The sequence below is a fragment of the Rhinolophus hipposideros genome (genome assembly GCF_964194185.1).
Source record: "Rhinolophus hipposideros genome assembly, chromosome: 21".
In the NCBI taxonomy this organism is placed as follows: Eukaryota; Metazoa; Chordata; class Mammalia; order Chiroptera; family Rhinolophidae; genus Rhinolophus; species Rhinolophus hipposideros.
In genome coordinates this window covers 36,230,087-36,249,317 of record NC_138067.1, presented here as the reverse complement: position 1 = coordinate 36,249,317, position 19,231 = coordinate 36,230,087, and the positions used below count along the sequence as shown (strand labels likewise).

Sequence of the window (19,231 nt, the reverse complement as noted above, 5' to 3'; positions counted from 1 at the left end):
TACAGCGTCCCTAATGCTACAGACACTTCAAGAACTGTTGGATCTGCTGGAAAAGGCTCAAGTGGTAGAATAACTTGTAGTACATCCTGAACTTTCTACAGAGCCTTTTCTTGTTCTGATCTCCACTAGAAACTTGTAGCTTTAAGTGTCTCTGTAGTTGGGTTGAAGTGGAACATTCTCATGTCACATATGTTGCCTCCAAAATGCAAAAAGGCTTAACAAGCTTTGTGCCTCTTTTTTCTGTGGACAGAAAAGATGTTCTATGGAAAGTAACCTCTGATCTCTGCAAAGAACAAGAGAGTTAAATAGCCCAGAGACAACACTGTGAAGGTATACAGATGAAATACAATTGTTTCTGGTAGTTCTTCCAAACTGGTCTAGAGAAAAAGGCATCAGCCAGGTCAATAGCTACACCCCATGTGCCTGGGAATATGTTCATTTTCCTTTTCTAATAAAAATACTACATGTGGGATAGTGGCAATTGGAGCCACCATCTTGGTTAAGTTCGCAATAGTCCAAACTGGTGATATAAATAAGATGTGATAGGTATCACCATCCCTGCTTTTTTCAAGTCTTTTTTTTTCTTTTCTTTTCTTTTTTTTTTTTGTAGCATTACTTTCTGCAGTTCCTGCAAGTATGCAGTATTGCTTGTGATTTACTATCTTGGAAGGGAATGGAAGTTCCAGTATTTCCATTTAGCCTTTCCTACAATAATGGCCCCTTTTTCATGCGCTCACTGGTAGATGGGGATACAAGGGCTCATCAGCCTTATTATCCAAATTGGGCAGCTTTGTAGGGCCATTCCATCCCAATTCCACAGCTCCCCATGGGGTTTAATAAGGCTTGTAGCTGCACTGCAGCCCAACTTCTGCCCCACACCAGTCCTGCTGCCTTCACTCCCCACAGATGTTCATCCCATTCTAGGACCTGATAAACTTCCTGCAGATCCCTGAGTCTGCTTCCTTTGGATGTTGAGCTGTGATGAGCCCTGATATTTTCAGAGAAAGAAAAAGGTCGAAGTGCTCAGCTTAATATTTTAATTGTGCTATGACTGTTAATGATGTCTTATTTTTATTGGATTTACTTGCATTTGGTGTGGCAGGATACCAGCCAAAATTTTTATTCTATTTTGGTATGTGGATATGGTGTGTATAATTTTTCAATGGTAAATCAGCTGATAAATTAGAAACTCTACCTCTCAGTGGTAAGACTGTATCTTATTAAATTTATACTGTTGTAAAATATTGAGAAGCAAAAATTAATTAATTAATTTTTAAATTAATTAATTAATTAATTTTTAAAAAGAATATTGAGAAGCAATTCTTTTTAGGCCATTAAGTCTGGCACAGATTTGATGGTCTATTTCCTTAGAGCACTAATACTCCAAACTGCACATGCTTTTAATTTATGTTACATATCAGGAAAGATAATTTTATGGAGGTTTAGTTGTATTTAAATTTAACTTTATATTCACAGGATTGAATATCCTAACAGGATTAGAAAAATGCATTGTTAATCAGTTTACAGTAAACTGGAAAAATTGTAAAGGAATTACAAGTGGTGGAGCTATGAGTATGATCAGAAAACACAGTGGAGTTATTAAATTGCTGGAAGAATTGTAGGAACGATTCTTTATATAACAAAGCTGACACCCAAAGAGATTCTTCTAAATCTCATTAGATGCATTGGAAAATGCTGCCAGAATTGTTAAAAGGAAGCTCATCATAGAGCTGAATTTTTAAATATATTTTGTTGAAGATTGGAGCTATCATACTGAAATTTGTTGGTTGTTATGAGGGACAATACTAAACAGGTAAATTCAGTAACGAGATACACCTTGATGTCAATTGATGATTGATAAGAGATATGTTTGCTAATTATGTGATAAAGCAAATGTAGCAAAATATTTATTACGGAATCTAGGTGGTGGGTATATCAGTGTTCACCATAAGATTCCTTCACCTTTCCTCTATCTTTTAAATTTTCATAATAAAATGTTGAAGGAAAGTCAATCTTTGTTCAAATTTCCAATTGTCTCACAAAAATGTCAACTTATTTTTAACTATTTGTTCCTATCAAGATCCAAATAAGGTCAACATATTGAGATTGGTTGGTATGTTTTTTAAGTTTCATTTCTTTAAACCACAGTATTTTGGTGTCTTTTAATTAAAGCAACGAAGGCTTCATGCTAATTAATACAGGGCAGCATAGCTTACATCTCCCAGCTGACTCTTTATCCTGAGTCTGGGCCCTTTAGTCCTGTAAGGTGACAAAACCATTCCTAAAGGAGAGCAATGGCTGCGGCAGCTTCTGGATTTGGGCTTCCTCACCCTAGGTCAGTGCTACAGGGGTGTGGTCTCAACTTCACCCCTGCAGGGGCAGCTTCAGAGCAACAGCTTTCCCAGGTCAGTTTTGAGGTGTTCTGAGACTCATTCCTGGAGGACTAGCCTAGAAGCAAGACATACGTCCAGTGCTGCTGCACAGGGCCCCACTCAGAAGGGATCCGTGCTCGGGGTTTGATGCTCTGCAGTTGCCATCTTGAAATTCTTAATAATGGTTTCTTGGATTTTTGTGTTTTGTAAGTGAAGTCTGATGGGACAGCGGACAATGCACCAGGGACTTGCTCATTCTCTCCTCCCACCACTCTGCCACCCGGAGACAGGAACCTGGCTTCCTACTCTTCTGACTCCTAAGGGCCTGGGCATGGGTGTAGGGAAGGTCAAGGTCCAACACACATACCCCCATGGCCTCTGAGGGCAGGGCAGTGTGGCAGCCACCCCCTCCTCAGTTGGCACACCAGGTACAGTCAGCAGGCAACCAGGCAGGACCGAGTGTCTCACCAATCTTTGATCCAGGCCCCCAGCTCTTCTTTGCAGGGAAGTTGCCATTACCCTGTGGGAAGCAAGCCTGTGGGAAGGAGATGCCTGGTTTGACTCCTCCACCTCTGGCCAGGGCAGTTCAGTGGCTGGTGGGGAGAAGGGAACCCGGCAGCCAGTGGGCCACACATGTAGGCACACACAAATTTGCAGGGCAAGTCCCCCAGGCGCCCCTGAGTGTTTGTACTCACTCCAGGAGTACCCCTTGCTCTAGGGAGCACCGCATTAAATAGCACATTAAAAACACCATGACAGGTTGACAGCGATCATGGAAGAATGAAAAAAAGCTTTGTGTATTTTTAATGACACTTTTTACCTGTTGTTTGGATGAGAGGTCCCACATTTTCATTTTGCAGAGCCCAATAAATTAGGTAGTAGTCCTGGTTAGAAGGCAATCTCAGACTTTTCAACCTTTCCTATCCCGAGCTAGATTTCTATTTTCTTCCCTGAACACTGATTGCTACAGCTGCAGATAACAGGGGTAGCTAGGTGAGTGGGCACAAAACGGCCACTCCCTGGGGATCCCCTGGGATTTCTAGAGATGGCTAGAAACTAGAAGCACTGAGGTCCTACTTTTTAAGTGGTGGGAGTGAGAGAACATTTGGATTAGATTTCCTTCAACAAATAGTTATCAAGTCCACCCCTGTGCCTGCCAGGTGCTAGGGATGCAATGTCAGCTAGGGAATCTAAAACCAACAGATAGATAAATAAAGCAGTGACATTGTTTTCCAGGGTGGAGAACTGAGCATGGCGATGAGGGTAAGACACGAAGAAGCAAAGACAGTTCCCAGGCAGTGGAGTCATTTTGTACCCATGTTTGAAGTTTTCCATGATAAAACGAAATTAACTAAACATAAAAATATTTTATATATGAACCTTGTTAGGAAATAGTAAAAATGACGGTTTTTATCTGTTTCTGTGCAGTAGTTATTAGCTTGGTTATAACTGTTCACTCAGCTTTGCTCTCAGCAAATCTTGAAGATTCTGACTTAGCCCCACGTTAGATATGGGAACCAGGGCTCAGAGGTGCAATCATTCGGTCAATGAACATAGAACAAGGAATTCGAACCCCAGTTTACCTGCGCCCTCACTCGCTTTCCAGTACCAACCCGGGTAGGAGGAGATCCGAAAGATCCCGGGGAGGAAATGCACTTGCCCTAGGCCAGTATCTCCGCAGAAACAAAGCAAAAATGTATTCCCTGGTACCGCTTTCCTCTCCACTTGGACCAATGGAAATTCCGAGATGAGTAATAGATGGGTGCCTCAACCATTTGGCTGGGTCGCGGGGTTGGAACGTCTTCGCTCGCCTATTGGATGAATCCTAATCTGGCCGCCAGATTTTCCCGGCTCCACCCTACTCCGGCGCCCGAGACTGGGCGGTCGGGTGACGCGCCGGGGGCGTGGCCTGGGGTTCCCGGGGCGGAGAGGCTACTCTATGTCCTTGGGCGTAGAGGGGAGGTGACTCCAGCCGAAGAGGAGGACGCAAGATGAGGGCCTTGCGGGTGAGGGCCCCCAACTTGGAAGCCTTCATCCCCAATACAAGACTCCCTAACCATCCCGGGATCTGGGGCCTTGGAACCTGAGCCCCCTTCAGGGTTTGAGACTCCCTCCTAAACAGCCTGGGCACCCCCCAACCCCTCAGCTCCCAATCCAAGAGTTTCTGAGACAGCCGGGAAACCTAACATGGCCCAAAGCCCCGGGTTTGAATTTCTTCCTTCATCCAGGGCTCCCCTAACGCCTTGGGACCCAGGTACTGGGAATTTAACACCCCCTTTCTCTCCCCCCGACTTCTTAGGCTGTTTGGAAACCCCATTAGGTACTCCAGGTAAAGTCCCAAAATTGCCGGGATCTGGGCTCCTCCCATTAATCCAGGAAACCCTCCCCCTAAAAAAATCTCAGGATTTGGACCCGCAGATCACGAGCTTGTTTTCTGGGTCCGCTCCTCTTCCAGAACCCTCTAGACAGCCTGGTAACCTCCAAGTCAGACCTTCTGGACGCGAGTCCCCTTCTGGGCCTTTCTTGACAGGACACCCTCCCCCACTCATGCTGGCAATTCTGATCTTGCCTTTGGGAAGCTCCCATGGCCTGGGACCGTCTCCCCCCAGCCCACCCCTCGCGGGACCCACTTCGAAACTCCTCTCCAGGTGCTTCCAAAACCCCATCACCCCTTCCCCCCAGGTTTCCCAGGCACTGATTCGCTCCTTCAGCTCAACCGCCCGGAACCGCTTGGAGAACCGAGTGGCTGAGAAACAGAAACTCTTCCAGGTAAGCGGAGCAGGGGCGGGGCGAGGGGAAAACCTGGGGCCCCGAGATCGCCGGGGAAGGCGGGGATGCCGTCTACGCAGCAGCCAGCTCCCGTTTCTTATTGGACGCCCTCAACATCCAGGAGGACAATGACCTCCCGGTGCACTTGAAAGGCGGGGGAATCGACAACGTCCTGTACCGACTGACCATGGCGCTGTGTGTTGGGGGTGAGTGCGGGGCCGGGCTAGGCCTGAGCTTGCAGGAGGCCGGTTCCAGCTGGAGTGTGGAAGGTCTGGTCCCCAGGCCGCGATTTGGGGAGAGGGCTGACTAGCGTCTGAGCTGGGGTTTAGGGAAGGAACTGGGTTCTGTCTGAGCTGGCTAGGTTTGGGGACAGTACTGGAGTCCAGGCTGGCAAATAGGGAGGGAGCTCCCTAGGGCTTGATCTGCCCCAGCAGGGGGTCTGGAGCCCAGGCACGAGCTGGAGAGAAAGCTCAGGGCCTGATCTGGATCAAAGACTGGGGATTCCCTACCTGAGTGCAGTTTGGGGAGGGAGCTGGAGCCTTAACTGGGGCTGGATCTACACTGGTGATTAGGGAGTCTGCAGAGAGGCTTAAAGGCTGAGATGGGTTTGGGGAAGCTATTCGGGTCTCATTCTGTATCCCCCGCACTCCCTCCCTAGGCACCATCTACAGCCTGTACTGCCTTGGCTGGGCTTCCTTCCCCCACAAGAAATGAGACCAAGAAGCCTACAGGACCTAAGGGACTCGAACAAACATCAATAAATGTGCTGGCTTCGTGGGGAACCCCTCCCAGCTCTGGCCTCTGTGTGTGTCCCTCAGCCCATCTTCCCACTAGCAAGCCCACTGCCCCAGCCTTGAGTCCTTCATGCTAGACCAGGGCTATTCCTAGGATGTCGCTGCCTCTCAACCCTCCCAGAGGAGTGAAGGACTCCAAAAGGCAGCCCTGGGTTGCCCCTCGAAGTTTGGGGACCTGGGGTGGTGTCCTTGAGTAGGACAGACTCTGTATCCTGGGATAGTAGCCCCTGTCCCTGCAGAGGCCTGAGGGTGGGAAGGAAGATGCGTCATGACAAAACAAAGGTATAGGCAAGTGAGGACAAACTCAAGCCCAGGAGAGCCCGGCAAACATGGCCTTGGGGAACAGAACCAGGGGTGGCACTAACACCTCCCACTAGCCCTGCTCCTGCAGCAGGAGCAGAGATCACCCAGGCCTCTGGGTCCCAATCTCAGCTTCCACAGAATTTGAGGCATCTCGGCAAGAATGAGACTACAGCTCAGCTAGGATCCAGTATGAGAAAAAAGATAAAAGGAGTAGGCGACATGCAGATCCAGACTTGGGGATAGATATGAAGACCAACAAAACCAACGCCAACCCACCCCTGGGACCCAGACTCCCTGTGCCCCAGACAGAGCCTGAGCCACCCCTCAACTCTCAGAACAGGAGGCAAGTCTCAGAGAGCAGCAACTGGGGTACGTTTATTTCTTCCTGGGCTTGGCAGGCTGGGAGCAGAACACAGACAAAGGCACTGGGGCATGTGGGCCTGTTATGGCCTGGAGTTCTGCTGCCTGGGTGGTAACTGAACAGGTGTGCCAGGGTGCATAGGTACTGGAGTGATCCTCCTAGAACTTGGAGAAGGGCCCTTGGGGAGTAGAAGCAATACAAGTGTTGGGGTTGGCACAGATGCACTAGAAGGGTTATGGAGTGGGTGTGAGATGGGTGTGCCGGGGGTGCGGCGACCTGTGGGGCAGGGTGTGTTAGAGTGTCTCAGAGCCAGGGGTGACTTGGGACATGGCACGTTGGGACATGTTGGGCCTGGCTGTTGACTGAGAAGCTACGGTAGGTGCCAACGGCTGAGAGAATACAGAAAGGCCAGTGGGTCAGCAGGCCCCATGAAGACATGACTGCAGACACATTCAGCCCTGGGAGAGACTGAAGAGTCCAAAGTGATTCCTACGGTGAGGTGATGACAGGAGAGGTCTGGGGTTCCCATTCAGGAATACATAGTCAGCTGCAGCCACTGGGGAGAGGAAGGCACAGAGAGTGAGGAGCAGGAAACCCGGGAGTACCAGATGCCGTCTGCCCTCACCCAGGGAAAATAGCAGGGAGAGAGCCCAGCTCAGAGATGGGAGGGATCCCTGCTAGGAACCCACATCACAGAATGGGAGTTCTTACCTCCTGGATGTTCACCTGAATTTGTCCAGTGCCATCTTTGTCAAGAGATTTGAAAGCACCTAGAGGAAAACGGAAGGGTTGGGGGGATTGGCCTTCAGAATAAAAATATACTAATATATAGGATGACGATAATAATGGCTAGTACTTTATTGAATTCTTAACTCTGGCCAAGTACTCCATTAAGTGTTTTCCATGTCTTAATTTATTTAATCTAATTCTGTGAGGTTAAGTGTCATTTGAAAATTAGGCACAGAGAAGTAATGTGCTCCAGGTCACACAGTGAGAAAGGGAGGAAATTGGGATTGAAACCCAGGCTGTTACCCGCCTCAATAATGGCCTCCATGTAACCGACCTGTGCCGCCCCCCCCCCCCCCCCCCCCCGTCACCCTCTGCCCAATTCCCTGCCTCCCACCTACTTCTAACCCCTCCAGTGCCAGCCTCAGCAAACTATTGGAAGGAGGCTCTGCAGGCTCCACTTCCTGCCCGACACTCTGGCGTGGTTCCCACTCCTGCCCTGAAACTCCACTCCATGTTCCCCACCCACAGCCAAACCTAGGTAAACAGATGCCCACAATGCCTTTGCTTCTTAGCTCTCATTCACTGCTCAGTTACCACCCTCAGGCATCCACACACCTGCTGGCCTAGATATTGCACTCGATGCAGTTACTACTGACCCTCTTGCTGGTAAATCCAATGGCCATTTCTTGGGGTTACCAGCGCGATCACTAACCAACTGAGCTAATCAGCCGCCCCAATGGCCATTTCTTGATGTGACTTTTGGCATCATCTGCCCTATTGTCCACTCCCACGTTCCCTTCACGTCCCTGACATACCTGTCCCTTTTCTTCTACCAATGCTCTTAATGCATTGTCCTCTCTGGACTCTTGGGAGGTCAGGGCATCTTCCTAAAGCCAAACCGGACCCTGTCCCTCCCCTGCCTAGAATCTACTGTAGCTTTCCATTGCCCCCAGTAGTGTTGAACACCCCTGAAATTGGCATTCATAGCCCTCCGTAGCCTGATCATGTCCAGTGCTCTTGCTTCCTTTCACTCAACTCTCAGACATGTCCGAGTTCAAATTCTGGCTTCGCAACTTCCTCACTGAGTGGCTCTGAGCAAGCAACTTTGTCTCCTTGAATCCTAGGTTCCTCCTCCATAAAATGGGGACAATAATTTCCACATCCCAGGGCGGTCTTAAGGATTCAGTGTATTGGTATTCAAAGGAGCATTCATGATGCAGTTCCTACTGACCCCTCCTAACAGGCGTCTCCCTATCCCACGCCCTCTTCAGCACTCTGAACTGAATCCAACAAAAAACACCACAAGTACCATCTTCTCTTTCCCTTTTAGGCCTTCGCACAGGCTGTTCCCACTACACCACTCGTCCCCACTTTCTCACTGGGGTCACTCACTCCTCCTCAGCCCTCAGGTCTCAACTCACATGTGTCTTCTTCCAGGAAGCCCTTCTTGACCCCACAGGCTACATCAGGTGCCTCTTAAGTTTGAAGCAGTCAGACCTTCCCCAGTCACAAATCTAAACGCACTATGCCATGAGCTTCCCTTATCCCAGCAGCAACCGTTCTGAGCTGTCACTGATGATTTGCCTCTCCTCCACTGGACTATGAGTAACACAAGAGCAGGATCTGGGGCTGTTTTGGTCACTGCTGTGCCCCTACCATTGCCCACCTCAGGGTTAGGCTCAAAGACCTCGGCCAGTGGAGGCTGAACAAATAAAATCCCCACCCAGGAAGACAGCTGTGGTTTTACTCACGGAACATGGCATCTAGCCTGACCAGGCAGCTGATGAAGTTGTCAAAATCCATGTTTCCTCCCTCGTCCGAGTAGCGTCGGATGATCATGTTGTAGAGATGCTCATTTAGGTGGAACCCTGACAACGGTTTAGTCTCTCAGGTGTGGGGGCCACATGGCCCAATCTACTCCCAGCCCCAGGATTCAGGCTCAGTGGAGGCTGCCTCATCATTCCCACCCCCAACCCCTCCATGTGCCTCCAGCCATACCTGCTGCCTCAAAGGCCCCTGGGAGTTCACTGCTGCCAATGGTCCCTGAACGGTCAACGTCAAACTGTTTGTATATGGCCTGTGAGGACAGAGAGGTTGGGGTTCATTCGAGCATCTTGGGTCATGGCATCTTCATAGCTTGGGAGTCTTTGTGCTGGGAGTTTCAGAGGTCACCACACACCTGCCACTTTTTGATGTTGTTCCACAAATACTTGAATTCCTCAAAACCCAGCTTTCCTGTCGTGTCACTCTGGTAGAACGGTGTTAAGAATAGCTGTACCCAAATGCATGCATTGTACACCCTGTGTACACAACAATGATAACAGCCAATCAGGGGAACCTGGGCTAAAACCCCAGCTCCCATCTCACGCTCGTTATATCACCTTGGGTGTGGCTTTATTTCTCATTTTATCCACACATATTTTACCAGTATTATTCTCCAGTCAGAGACAGAAACATTCAGAGCTGAAAAGTCTACTTGTGTAAGATCATAGTAACATCTAACACATTATCACTCACCCATTACACAGATAGGCAAATTGAAGCACAGAGAGGCTCAGTAACCTTGCTAAGGGGCAGAGCCATTATTTAACTCTATGCCGCACACGTACGTGATCACATGACATGAATATATGTACGTATGTCTGCACTGCCTTATGTGCTCAGTGCACATGTATCCAAGAATAGCTAATGATTGGCCCATGTGCAAATAGACATATTTTCTTGTGCATACGCCTTCACATATCTTCATGTATATGGGTGTACCCTGGTACACATATGCATGTGCACATATCTATGGCAGTTATAATAAGCTTGGGTTCTTAAGCCCGGAAGACCTGAATCCAAATTCCTATCCTTCCACATTTTATGAAAGCTACATCCTGGCTCCCACTCATGCTCTCAGAAAACTCCCTCTTCACACAAGGCCTCCCCCATACTGCCCTTAAGGATACATCCATCACGGCCACCATGCTGCGACATGTGTCAATGCCAAAACCATCAGTCTTCAGATCTGGGTCTGTGGGGGACAGGTTGACAGAGGCCAGAGGTCACAGCTACCCCAGCTGCCATGCCTCTAAACCTGCCCTATGTGTTGACCCTAGTCACTCACGTCGGGTCACGACCTTGTTGAGAATGTTCATGAGTTCTGTGGCGCTGACCTCCATGTCCTGCAGGGAGAAATTAGGGGTGGATCAGGGAAAGGGGTCTGGGAGTGTCATGAAGGTGCCTCTTAAGGATAGGCACCTTCTTAAGGATAGGAACTTTTGGATTGCCATGGTTGAGTGTGTATGTGCAAGGGCCACCCAACGGAAGACATGGAAGGGTTAGGATAGGTCTGGGGACCCCGGGTTACTTACCTCTCCAGCCAGCTGGGCAAATAGCCTCCGGAACTGCCGGACTTCCTCACTCTCATTGGCCTCGACATTGGAGTAATGGGTTCGTGGGGGCTACAGAGGGAGAAGATCTCAGAGCAAGTAAGGGGAGGGGCAGTACAGGCCTAGGTGGGAAAGTCAGAGTGGGCAGTGTAGCTGAGTGATCAAAAGAATGAGAGGTGGTCAGTGAATAGGGAGTAGGTAATAGCTAAGTTTGAGGACATGGAAAGGGAGAGACTTCGTAAGAGGGATATCATAAAAGGGAGAGGGGCTTTTCTAAAGGGACATGGAGGGGTGCTGGAAAAGGCCTCTTAGTGAGAAGTCATCAGTTGTGGAGGTCGGCTTACCGGGGGCTCTGGGTTGTACTGCGCAGCTGCCTCGCTGGAGGGAAACGGGAATTAGCGCCAGGGGGAGGGGCGTCCAACTGGTAGAGCCAGCCCCCACACCTCAACCTCCCCAAACCCCAGCCTGCCACCCTTGGCCTGCCTTATCTGTCCTTGTCCTCACGTGTCCCTATCCTTGCTGCCCTGATTGCACCTGCCAGGAAACTAACAGGCTCACCCCCCTACGGTGGGCTCCACTCCTACCAATGCAAGATTCCTCAACAGACCCAGCCCCCTGAAGGGCGTACTCTATAAAAGCTGCGCCAGCTTCGCGGGGCTCCGACCTCCTCAGGTTCCGTATCTGTCTAGAAACCTACTCCATCCCTAGGGCTTCCTGAATGCTTGTGTCTTCCCAACATCCCACCCCAGCCCCATTATTTCCTGCCCCTTCAAGGGATCACTGCTCAGTGGCCAAGACTAATTAGGTCCCTAATTAGGCGAATTAGACAACCTGCCCTACTTCCACTAGGACATTTTTCTATTTTAATCCAGCCAGTTCCCGGCAAGGCCGTGCCCCTTCAAAACCTTTCTCCTATCTCAGTAGGCCTCGGCCTTTTCAGGGCGCACCTTCTCACTTATCCACCTAGAAGTCAGCACAAAGCCCACTTGACAAGCCTTGCCCCCATGAAGCGACACCCCGCCTCACTGGCTCCGCCCCCTTAACGTTCGTTTCCAGATTAGCGGAAGCAGGCGATATCCAGCCTCCCTAAGCCCCACCTCCCAAACCCGGGACCCATCAACAGTCAATCGCGTCTCCCCAAAAATCATGTCAAGCCCTGCCCTCATAAACTGCGGTCAGCCTCATTAGGGCCCGCTCCCTCAAGGCTGGCCTCCCAGCCCAGGTCCCGCCCAGCCTAATTAAGGCTCCAGGTCAATCTCCAGGTTACCCCATTCTATTTTTCCCGGACAAGCCTCCTCCGCCAGGCCCCGCCCCCGCAGGCCCCGCCCTACCTGATGGCGCTAATGACCCCGCCCAGGATGCGCATGGCAGTTCCACCACCACCGCCGCCGCCGATGCCGCCGCCGCCGCCACCGCCTCCGCCGCCGCCTCCGGCCCCGCTGATCAGGCCTCCGAGCACATTCCCCAGGCCCCCGCCCAGGCCCCCGCCTCCCCCGCCACCGCCGCCCTTCAAGAACGAGTTAACCAGGAACATGGCTACGACTCAAAGTTCCTAAGGAGGAAAAAGGGGTCAGGTGGCCTCCTCGCCCAGAGCCCGCCCCCTCCCCACAAAAATACGCATTTCTGGCAGCTGGACGTGGCAGTAATATGGGGCCTCCAGGCGAGGACCTATCCTCCGGCTGGGGCTTGAAGAGTCCATTCGGGATGGGGTCTGGGCTTCTGAAGGAGAGCAGTTCTCGGGTGGGTGCGATAGGGACGGAGGATCAAGTACGAAACCTCCTCCAGATTGAAAGGGTCCCGGTCAGACTGAGGGGCCTGGATTGAGTCTACACGTAGGCATCATTATGGGTAGGGGTCCAGGTCTGGTGGGGTTCTCGGGGCTCCCAAGTTGGTATAAGGCATCCTGGACGTGTCTGGACGCCCGAATCTGAGCCCCAGAGAACTGGACTATGGGTCGTGGGTGGTTCAGGGGCGTGGATCAGATTCTCGGCCTGGAGGCCCCCGAGACAGGGTTTTGGAAATCCAGGATGTGGGTTTGAAGGTTTAGGTACTCCCAGCAGCGGGATTACGGTGTCACCGCCCGGTCTGTGGGCTCCGCTCTAAGATGGTGGGTGTAAGCCCCGGGCCCGGGATAACGGGGTTCTCCATTAGAACTGGGAGCACGGATCTAGCCGGGACTTTGGGGTCTTGTGGGGTCTGGGAGCCGTAAGGGCCGGGATTACGGAGTACAGGGGGAGCCTGCCAGGGCGCTCACCGCCTCTCTCACACGTCCGCTGGTCCGCTCCTCCGCGCTGCTCCCGGGCCTCTGGCTGTGTCCGGCTTGGTAGGGCGGGGCCGGTGACTCAGGCGACTTTGACCGGGTTAGGCTCTAGGGGGCCGCCCAGGCAGCGTCCGCGCGGTCCTAGAGCGGGCCTTGACACTGCGCCTGCGCGCGCGGGCCCGCTGTGCCAGCGGGACGAGGCCGCCTGGGCCCAGCCCTGCATTCTTCCGGCGCCGCCGGCTGCATCCCGGCCCTGACTTCATAGGTCGGAGGTTGTCCCTACATCTCGCCAGCCCGGGGAAGACACCCGGGGACGAGAACTCCAGAGTGACACCGCAGGTTGTAATGGGAATGTTCGCCCCGAAGCCGGCCTCCAGACCCGGCTACAGATGTGATTTTCTGTCGGCTCGAAACGGGACTCTTGGCACCCGGCCCCCATCCTGGCCTTGTTGCGACAGACAACATCTGAAGACCCCGAGTTTTATTTGGCTCACAGTCCGGGAACAGGCATCCGCATCTGGCAATGACTAAGGGTAGATTAGCTTTTCCCGGACCTTGCAGCAGCCAGGATGGCAGTCAAACTGCGGGTAGGACTTCGCCGCCTACGAAAGCGGCCTTGTGCCCTCCTCCACCCGCATTACTTCACCCCCAAGTCAGGGTCCCCAGAATAATTTTTCCTGAACAGGCCCAAAGTGTCACCTCAGTCTCTAAAGAGGAGCCCGGACACAGGAAGAGTCTGCTGGCCAAGACCTGGTTTCCGAGGCTAGCCTTCCCAAAGTCGGGTGGTGGGCGCTGGAATGCAGAAACTTAGGGAAAGTGGTAACTCAAGACGCCTTTGGAGGCCTTTCTCTTGCTCTCTGGTTCCAGACTCCGACCTGTACACATCCAGTACTTTTTCAGGGCTCTTCAGAAGGAGCTAAATCTAGCTACCGGGCAGTCTGGCCATCTGGCCATTAGCCTCTCCTCTGGAGGCTGGCTAGGCTTGTTTGAATCCTGCTTCTGCCCCCTAACAACTGAAATACAGAAAAAGTGATTTGAAGTCTGTGCCCAACGATCTTCTAATCTGTAAAATGGGAACAAGTTTTCCCAGGGCCCCCTCACAAGGCCCCTATCATGATTAAGTGATTAAAGCTTAGTAAATAGTAGCTCTTATTCTGTGTCTGTAACCCGTGCTCTTCCCTCCTGCTCACCTGACTTCCTCAGTTGGTTGGCTCATCCTTAGATAATACTGGTAAAAATAACTGCCAAGCACTCTCCTAAACACTTTACATGTATCAGTTCATATATCCTCATAACTTTTATAGGATGGATGCTACACACTCTCCATTTTAAAATAAGTAAACTAGCTCTGAAGTTAAACTCCCTAGCTCTTACTCTTAACCACTACCCTAATGTACTGATTCTTCAATAATATAATTAATATGAACTGATTCTTCAATAATTAATAATGTACATAATTAAGTACATAATTAAGTACATCAGTACATCATTAATAATGTACTGATTCTTCAATAATATAATGAATATGATCTCAGATAAGATCAAAATAGACAAAACCCACAGTCACAGCTAATGCTTCCTGAGGGCTTGCTGGGGCCAGGTCAAGGAACTCCTACACAAGCCTTGTCTATGAGGCAGGAACTAATAGGAGAGAAAATGGAGGCTCTGAAGGCAGTGTCACTTGCCTGAGGTCACAGAGGGTGTCAGGACCAGGTCTGAAGCTGGGCTTGGCTTATACCAAAACTCTTGGTGATGACTAATCCAGATTCCCTTCTCACCACACCCCTCCCTGCCAGACTGAGCAGCTTCTGTTCTCTGCCCTCTCCAGGGCTCACTAGCTGCCAGGCCTTCATATGGACTGTGCCATCTACCTGCAACACTTTCTCCCTTTTTCACCTGATTTTGTAGCTCCTCAGGCTTTGGGTGTCAGCTCAGGTGTTACCTCTCCTGGGAAGCCCTCCCTGTCTCCACCCACATCTGAGAGTAGGTGTGGCTTCCAGTTACATGCTTGTAACTTGTTCTTTCTCTTAGCACTCACTGCCAATTACAATCATATTGTGATCCAGGTCTGTGTCCCCGACCTTTAACCCTGGCCAACTCCAAGTCTTAGGCCTTGGTCCACCTCTCTAACCCACTCATGCCATAGAGGATCTCCCTCACGTGCGTAGCATAAATTCCATCTCTAGGCTATCAACACCCAAATTTCTATCTTCAGCCCAGGCGTCTCCAGGCTCCTGTATCTTGCATCCTACTCACCGTCTGTGTAGGGGTCTTAGAGGTGCCTCAGGCTTCACACATCCTAAACAGCTCCTGACCTTCCTCCCAAACCTGCTTCCTCCCCGCCTTCCCCACCTAGGTTAATGGCATCTCTGTCTTTCCAGTGGCTGAGACCAAACACCCCAGGGTCATCCTTGACCTCGTTCACACCCACTCCAACCCATCAGCAAACCTCTTTGACTCTACCTACATAATCTAAACTCTTCTCCTCCTCCACTCCTCCCCACCCCCCACCTCTATCCTCTGCCTCCTGGACCTCACAGGCGCCTCCTCCCTGGTCTTCTGCTCACGTCCCTGTCCCCACAGTCTGCTCCCCACAGGCAACCAAAGGGAGCATGTGAACCCGAGTCAGGTCAGGACCCACCTGGCTCATAGCCCTTCCTAGACTACACCTCACTCCAGATAAGAGTCAAAGTCCTCACCATGGGCACCAAGTCTCTAGTGCTCTGTTCTGTCTCCTCTCTGCCCTCATCTCCTCCCTCTTAAGAAAGGCGGAAGAAGCCCTACTGGCAGCTTGACCTGGATGTTCCCAGCTGAACATGGACCCTCTTAGCCCCACCTCAGTGCCTCAGGTCTGCACATCTAGTCACCTCAGGAAGCCCCACACTCCCTATCCCACCCCACACTGCTCTTTATCACCTGCTTACATACTGAGTAGTTTACTTATTTACCTACTTTCTTGTCTCTCTCCCCCACTAGAATGTGAGCTCTTCAAGGGCAGGGATTTCTGGATGTCTTGTTCACAGCTATGTACCCAGTTCCTAGAACAGTGCCCAGCACATCTTAGGTACACAAGTATTTGTTGAATGTATGAAATATTTTGTGGGGATTTTCTCATTGAATTTTCAGCACCATCAATGAGATAGTACAGCAAGCATTACATCTTCCTGACTCCTTTAAACTCAGGCATGGTTATGTGACTTGTTTTGGCCAATAAAATGTGAGTGGAAATGTTGGAAGTGTCACTTCCCAGTGTAGCATTCAAAGCCAGTGCAGGATGCTCTGGGCTCTCACCTCCTGCCTAGGCAAACTTGGGAGCTATGCAAGCACTGAGGTGCTGCACAAAGGAAGCTACCCGGATCACGGAGCCATGGCATGGAGGACTTGTGCCTGTTTCTGTGATCAAGAAATAAATTTTGAGGTGTTAGTCCACTAAGATCTGGGGCTCATTTGTTACCACAGTGTAACCTAGCCTATTCTGACTGTTGCAAGTAGATGTTGTTATGATGTCCATGAGGAAACCAGAAAAATTGAATTACTTGTCCAAGATCACACCGCTAATAAGTACTAGAGTCAAGATTCAGACCCAGGAAATCTGGCTTTGTAGCTCATGCTTTTAATCCTCACAATTGGCTGCCTCAATGATATTAATGTTACAATGCTACCAAGTAGGAAACTCACAATAGTCATGACTGTCCTAACTAATGCCTCCTGAGGGCTTGATGGGACCAGATTAGAGTAAGTAATTTACAGGTATGTCTTGGAAGGCCTCTCACAACCTTCTAAAAAAGGAAGTAACATGAGAGGAAGTGGAGGTTCAGAGAGGTGGAGTCATTTGCCTGAGGGCATGGCAGATCCAGGTCTAAACCCAAGCATGGTTGATGCCAAATAGTTATGTGATGACTATTCCAGATTACTGTACCTCCTGTGCCCTCCCTTCAATGGTGTATTAGTCAGGGTTCTCCAGAGAAAGAACTAACAGGCCATAGGGAGAGAAAGACAGAGATTTATTATACTCGTATACTCCCTGAGAGCAATTTCCCATGTCCCTAAAAATATAATTTTTTGTGTGTTCATAATATTCCATCATCTGAAAGTTACTAGAATTTTTTTCATTCATTCATTCAATACACATTTATTGAGTGCCTACTAAATCCAGGCTCCCAGATGTGTGATGGAGATGAAGAGGTGAACAAAACTCCTGGGGCTTATGTCCTAGCAGAGGAAGACACACAATAAACAAGGAAATAAATAAACAATGTAACCCTTTTCTATTTTCAGATAAAGCATGTCCCAAAATATGTGGCAGAGATTGGCTAATTGCTTGACTAAACCTGCTCCCCTTTTTTCTTCCACACACAGAATTACATTTTTCGTCATCTATTGCAATTTTGTATGGATATGTAACCGACTTAAGGCCAACGGCATGTGAGCGGATGTGTCACATCCAGTCTCCAGGCTTGACCTTAAAAACCTCCCACAAGTGGTCCTCACTTTTTTCAACATCCATGGGCTCAACAGAGGGGACTCTGAGGACCTAGAGGTAGGCAGAGCCACAACATGGAAGGAGCCTGGGTCTCTGCTAGACTCTGTGGAGCAGAGTGACCCCACTGACTTACATTGGACTATAGTGTGAATTAAAATATAGACTTATTAAGCCACTGAGTTTTAAAGTTTCTTCAGTTAAAAGCAGCTAGCATTATTTACTTTAACTAATACATTCCATGAAGAAAGAGCTCTGTGGTAGACTGATTACAAAAATTGCCTAATTTTCCACCCCTCCCTGTGTCCTTACCTGTACAATCTGACTTTGCAGCATCTTACATCAAGGTGTCTATCCTTTGAAGCTTGAAGCTTGACTGGCCTTGTCGTTAACCAATAGAATGAGGTGGAAGGACAGTTTAATATTTCCCAGCCTAGGTCTCAAGAGGCCTTATGTCTCGCCTCTTCCCCTATTCTGATTTTTGTACAGACAAATTCATCCATCTTTTCCTTGGTGGTTTGTTCCCCCACTACACTGAAGTTCAAAAAGTCTTTCCCCATACAGAAGTCATTCAATATTTGCTGGTGAAAACCTTTAGCTTTTCATGTGTAATTCCCCACCACCACCTCTCAGCACACACACACACACACACACACACACACACCACTTTATTCCAACTGGAATTCATTTTGGCATATCATGTAAGATGAATTTCCAAATTGATATTTTCTCCCAAACAGGTGACAGATCGATTCAATTGGCGCGACACGATGCGTCTAGCCTATTACAAGTTCTTACATTCTCTAGCCTGGAAAACCATTCAGTTACATTATCCAATGGATTGTTCTTACACTAAAACCACACTTTAAATTATGTAAGCTCCGTGAAAACAATGATTTTGTCTGCTTTGGTCTCGGCTGTAACCATAGTACCTAGTAAAGTGCCTGGCACTTCATAAGATCTCAATAAATATCTGTTGAATGAGTGAATGAAGGAATGAGTAGATGCATGGGTGAATGAATACAAAGTGGCAGGCCCTGTGCTGGCATTGATTGTTTATATTGTGAAAAACATGTAATCCCTTTTTCTGCGAAGCCCACAGGTAACCAGAAAACAGTTCCTTAATCCTGTATCGGTCACAAGAGTGGATCAGAAGAGAATGTGTACAATGAGGAGAAAAAAGGCCCCAAGTTAGTACCTTAAACAATGTTCTGCATAGCAAGGTTGGACTGTTTTTAAAGCTTGACCACCAAAGCTTTCATATTCCTTGCATGGAGAATTGGGATTGATGTGGCCTCTTCTTGAATCTGGGTGGGTTTGTGATCACTTTGATCAATAGGCAGCAGACGGAGTGATACTACATGACTTCTGAGGCTGGGTCAGAAAAGGCCATGCAGCTTTTGTCTGTTTCTCCTAGAATACTTGCTTTGGAGAAAGCCAGTTATCACACAAAAAGTCCAACTACCCTGAGACTACTGTGCTGGAAAGGCCATATGGAGATTCTCTAGTTAGTCCTCACGGGGCTCCCAGCCAATAGCCGGCCAAGTTGCTGAGTCACGTTAGACATCCAGCTTAGTCAAGCCTTGAGATGACTCCAGCCCCAGCCAACTTCTGACTGAAACACAGGAGAGATCCCAAGCTAAGCCCTTCCTAAATTCCTGACCTACAAAAATGCAGGAAAAATTAAACAGCTGTTTTAACTTGCTGAAGTTTAATGCAGCAGTAGATAATTGGAACACTGGTGCATTAGGTATCTATTGCTGCTAACAAATTAAAACCAAAATTTAAC

At 49.4% G+C, this 19,231-nt stretch overlaps 2 protein-coding genes across 3 annotated transcripts; one reads left to right on the top strand and one right to left on the bottom strand.

The window, feature by feature from the left end:
• Positions 1-4,248: 4,248 nt before the first annotated feature.
• On the top strand, positions 4,249-5,932 carry COX7A1 (cytochrome c oxidase subunit 7A1). The gene is made up of 4 exons (XM_081033118.1): positions 4,249-4,378; positions 5,055-5,141; positions 5,263-5,347; positions 5,800-5,932. Exons 1-4 carry the CDS (start codon positions 4,364-4,366, stop codon positions 5,853-5,855), a joined length of 243 nt encoding a protein of 80 aa, XP_080889244.1. The 5' UTR covers positions 4,249-4,363; the 3' UTR covers positions 5,856-5,932.
• A 656-nt stretch (positions 5,933-6,588) lies between these two features.
• Positions 6,589-13,078, bottom strand: CAPNS1 (calpain small subunit 1). 2 transcript variants are annotated; one of them, XM_081033116.1, is made up of 11 exons: positions 12,957-13,078; positions 12,034-12,254; positions 11,047-11,080; positions 10,685-10,774; positions 10,438-10,495; positions 10,280-10,344; positions 9,508-9,576; positions 9,327-9,405; positions 9,080-9,196; positions 7,311-7,369; positions 6,589-7,155 (listed from the first exon to the last, which is right to left on the bottom strand). In XM_081033116.1, exons 2-11 carry the CDS (start codon positions 12,234-12,236, stop codon positions 7,129-7,131), a joined length of 801 nt encoding a protein of 266 aa, XP_080889242.1. In that variant the 5' UTR covers positions 12,237-12,254; positions 12,957-13,078; the 3' UTR covers positions 6,589-7,128. The 2 variants fall into 2 exon arrangements, with proteins under 2 accessions (XP_080889242.1, XP_080889243.1); XM_081033117.1 differs by lacking the exon at positions 12,957-13,078 and having other exon boundaries at positions 12,034-12,368.
• Positions 13,079-19,231: the final 6,153 nt, after the last annotated feature.

What these genes read in the sequence shown, in the direction of transcription:
- COX7A1 (XM_081033118.1), top strand. An exon ending in AGAAACAGAAACTCTTCCAG is followed by an intron (nt 5,142 to 5,262) that starts GTAAGCGGAGCA and finishes CTCAACATCCAG; the next exon opens with GAGGACAATGACCTCCCGGT. An exon ending in CATGGCGCTGTGTGTTGGGG is followed by an intron (nt 5,348 to 5,799) that starts GTGAGTGCGGGG and finishes CTCCCTCCCTAG; the next exon opens with GCACCATCTACAGCCTGTAC.
- CAPNS1 (XM_081033116.1), bottom strand. Translation starts at nt 12,236, where the DNA reads ATGTTCCTGGTTAACTCGTTCTTGAAGGGCGGCGGTGGCGGGGGAGGC. An exon ending in TTGCCCAGCTGGCTGGAGAG is followed by an intron (nt 10,496 to 10,684) that starts GTAAGTAACCCG and finishes TTCTCCCTGCAG; the next exon opens with GACATGGAGGTCAGCGCCAC. An exon ending in GCATGGTGGCCGTGATGGAT is followed by an intron (nt 9,577 to 10,279) that starts GTATCCTTAAGG and finishes CCGTTCTACCAG; the next exon opens with AGTGACACGACAGGAAAGCT.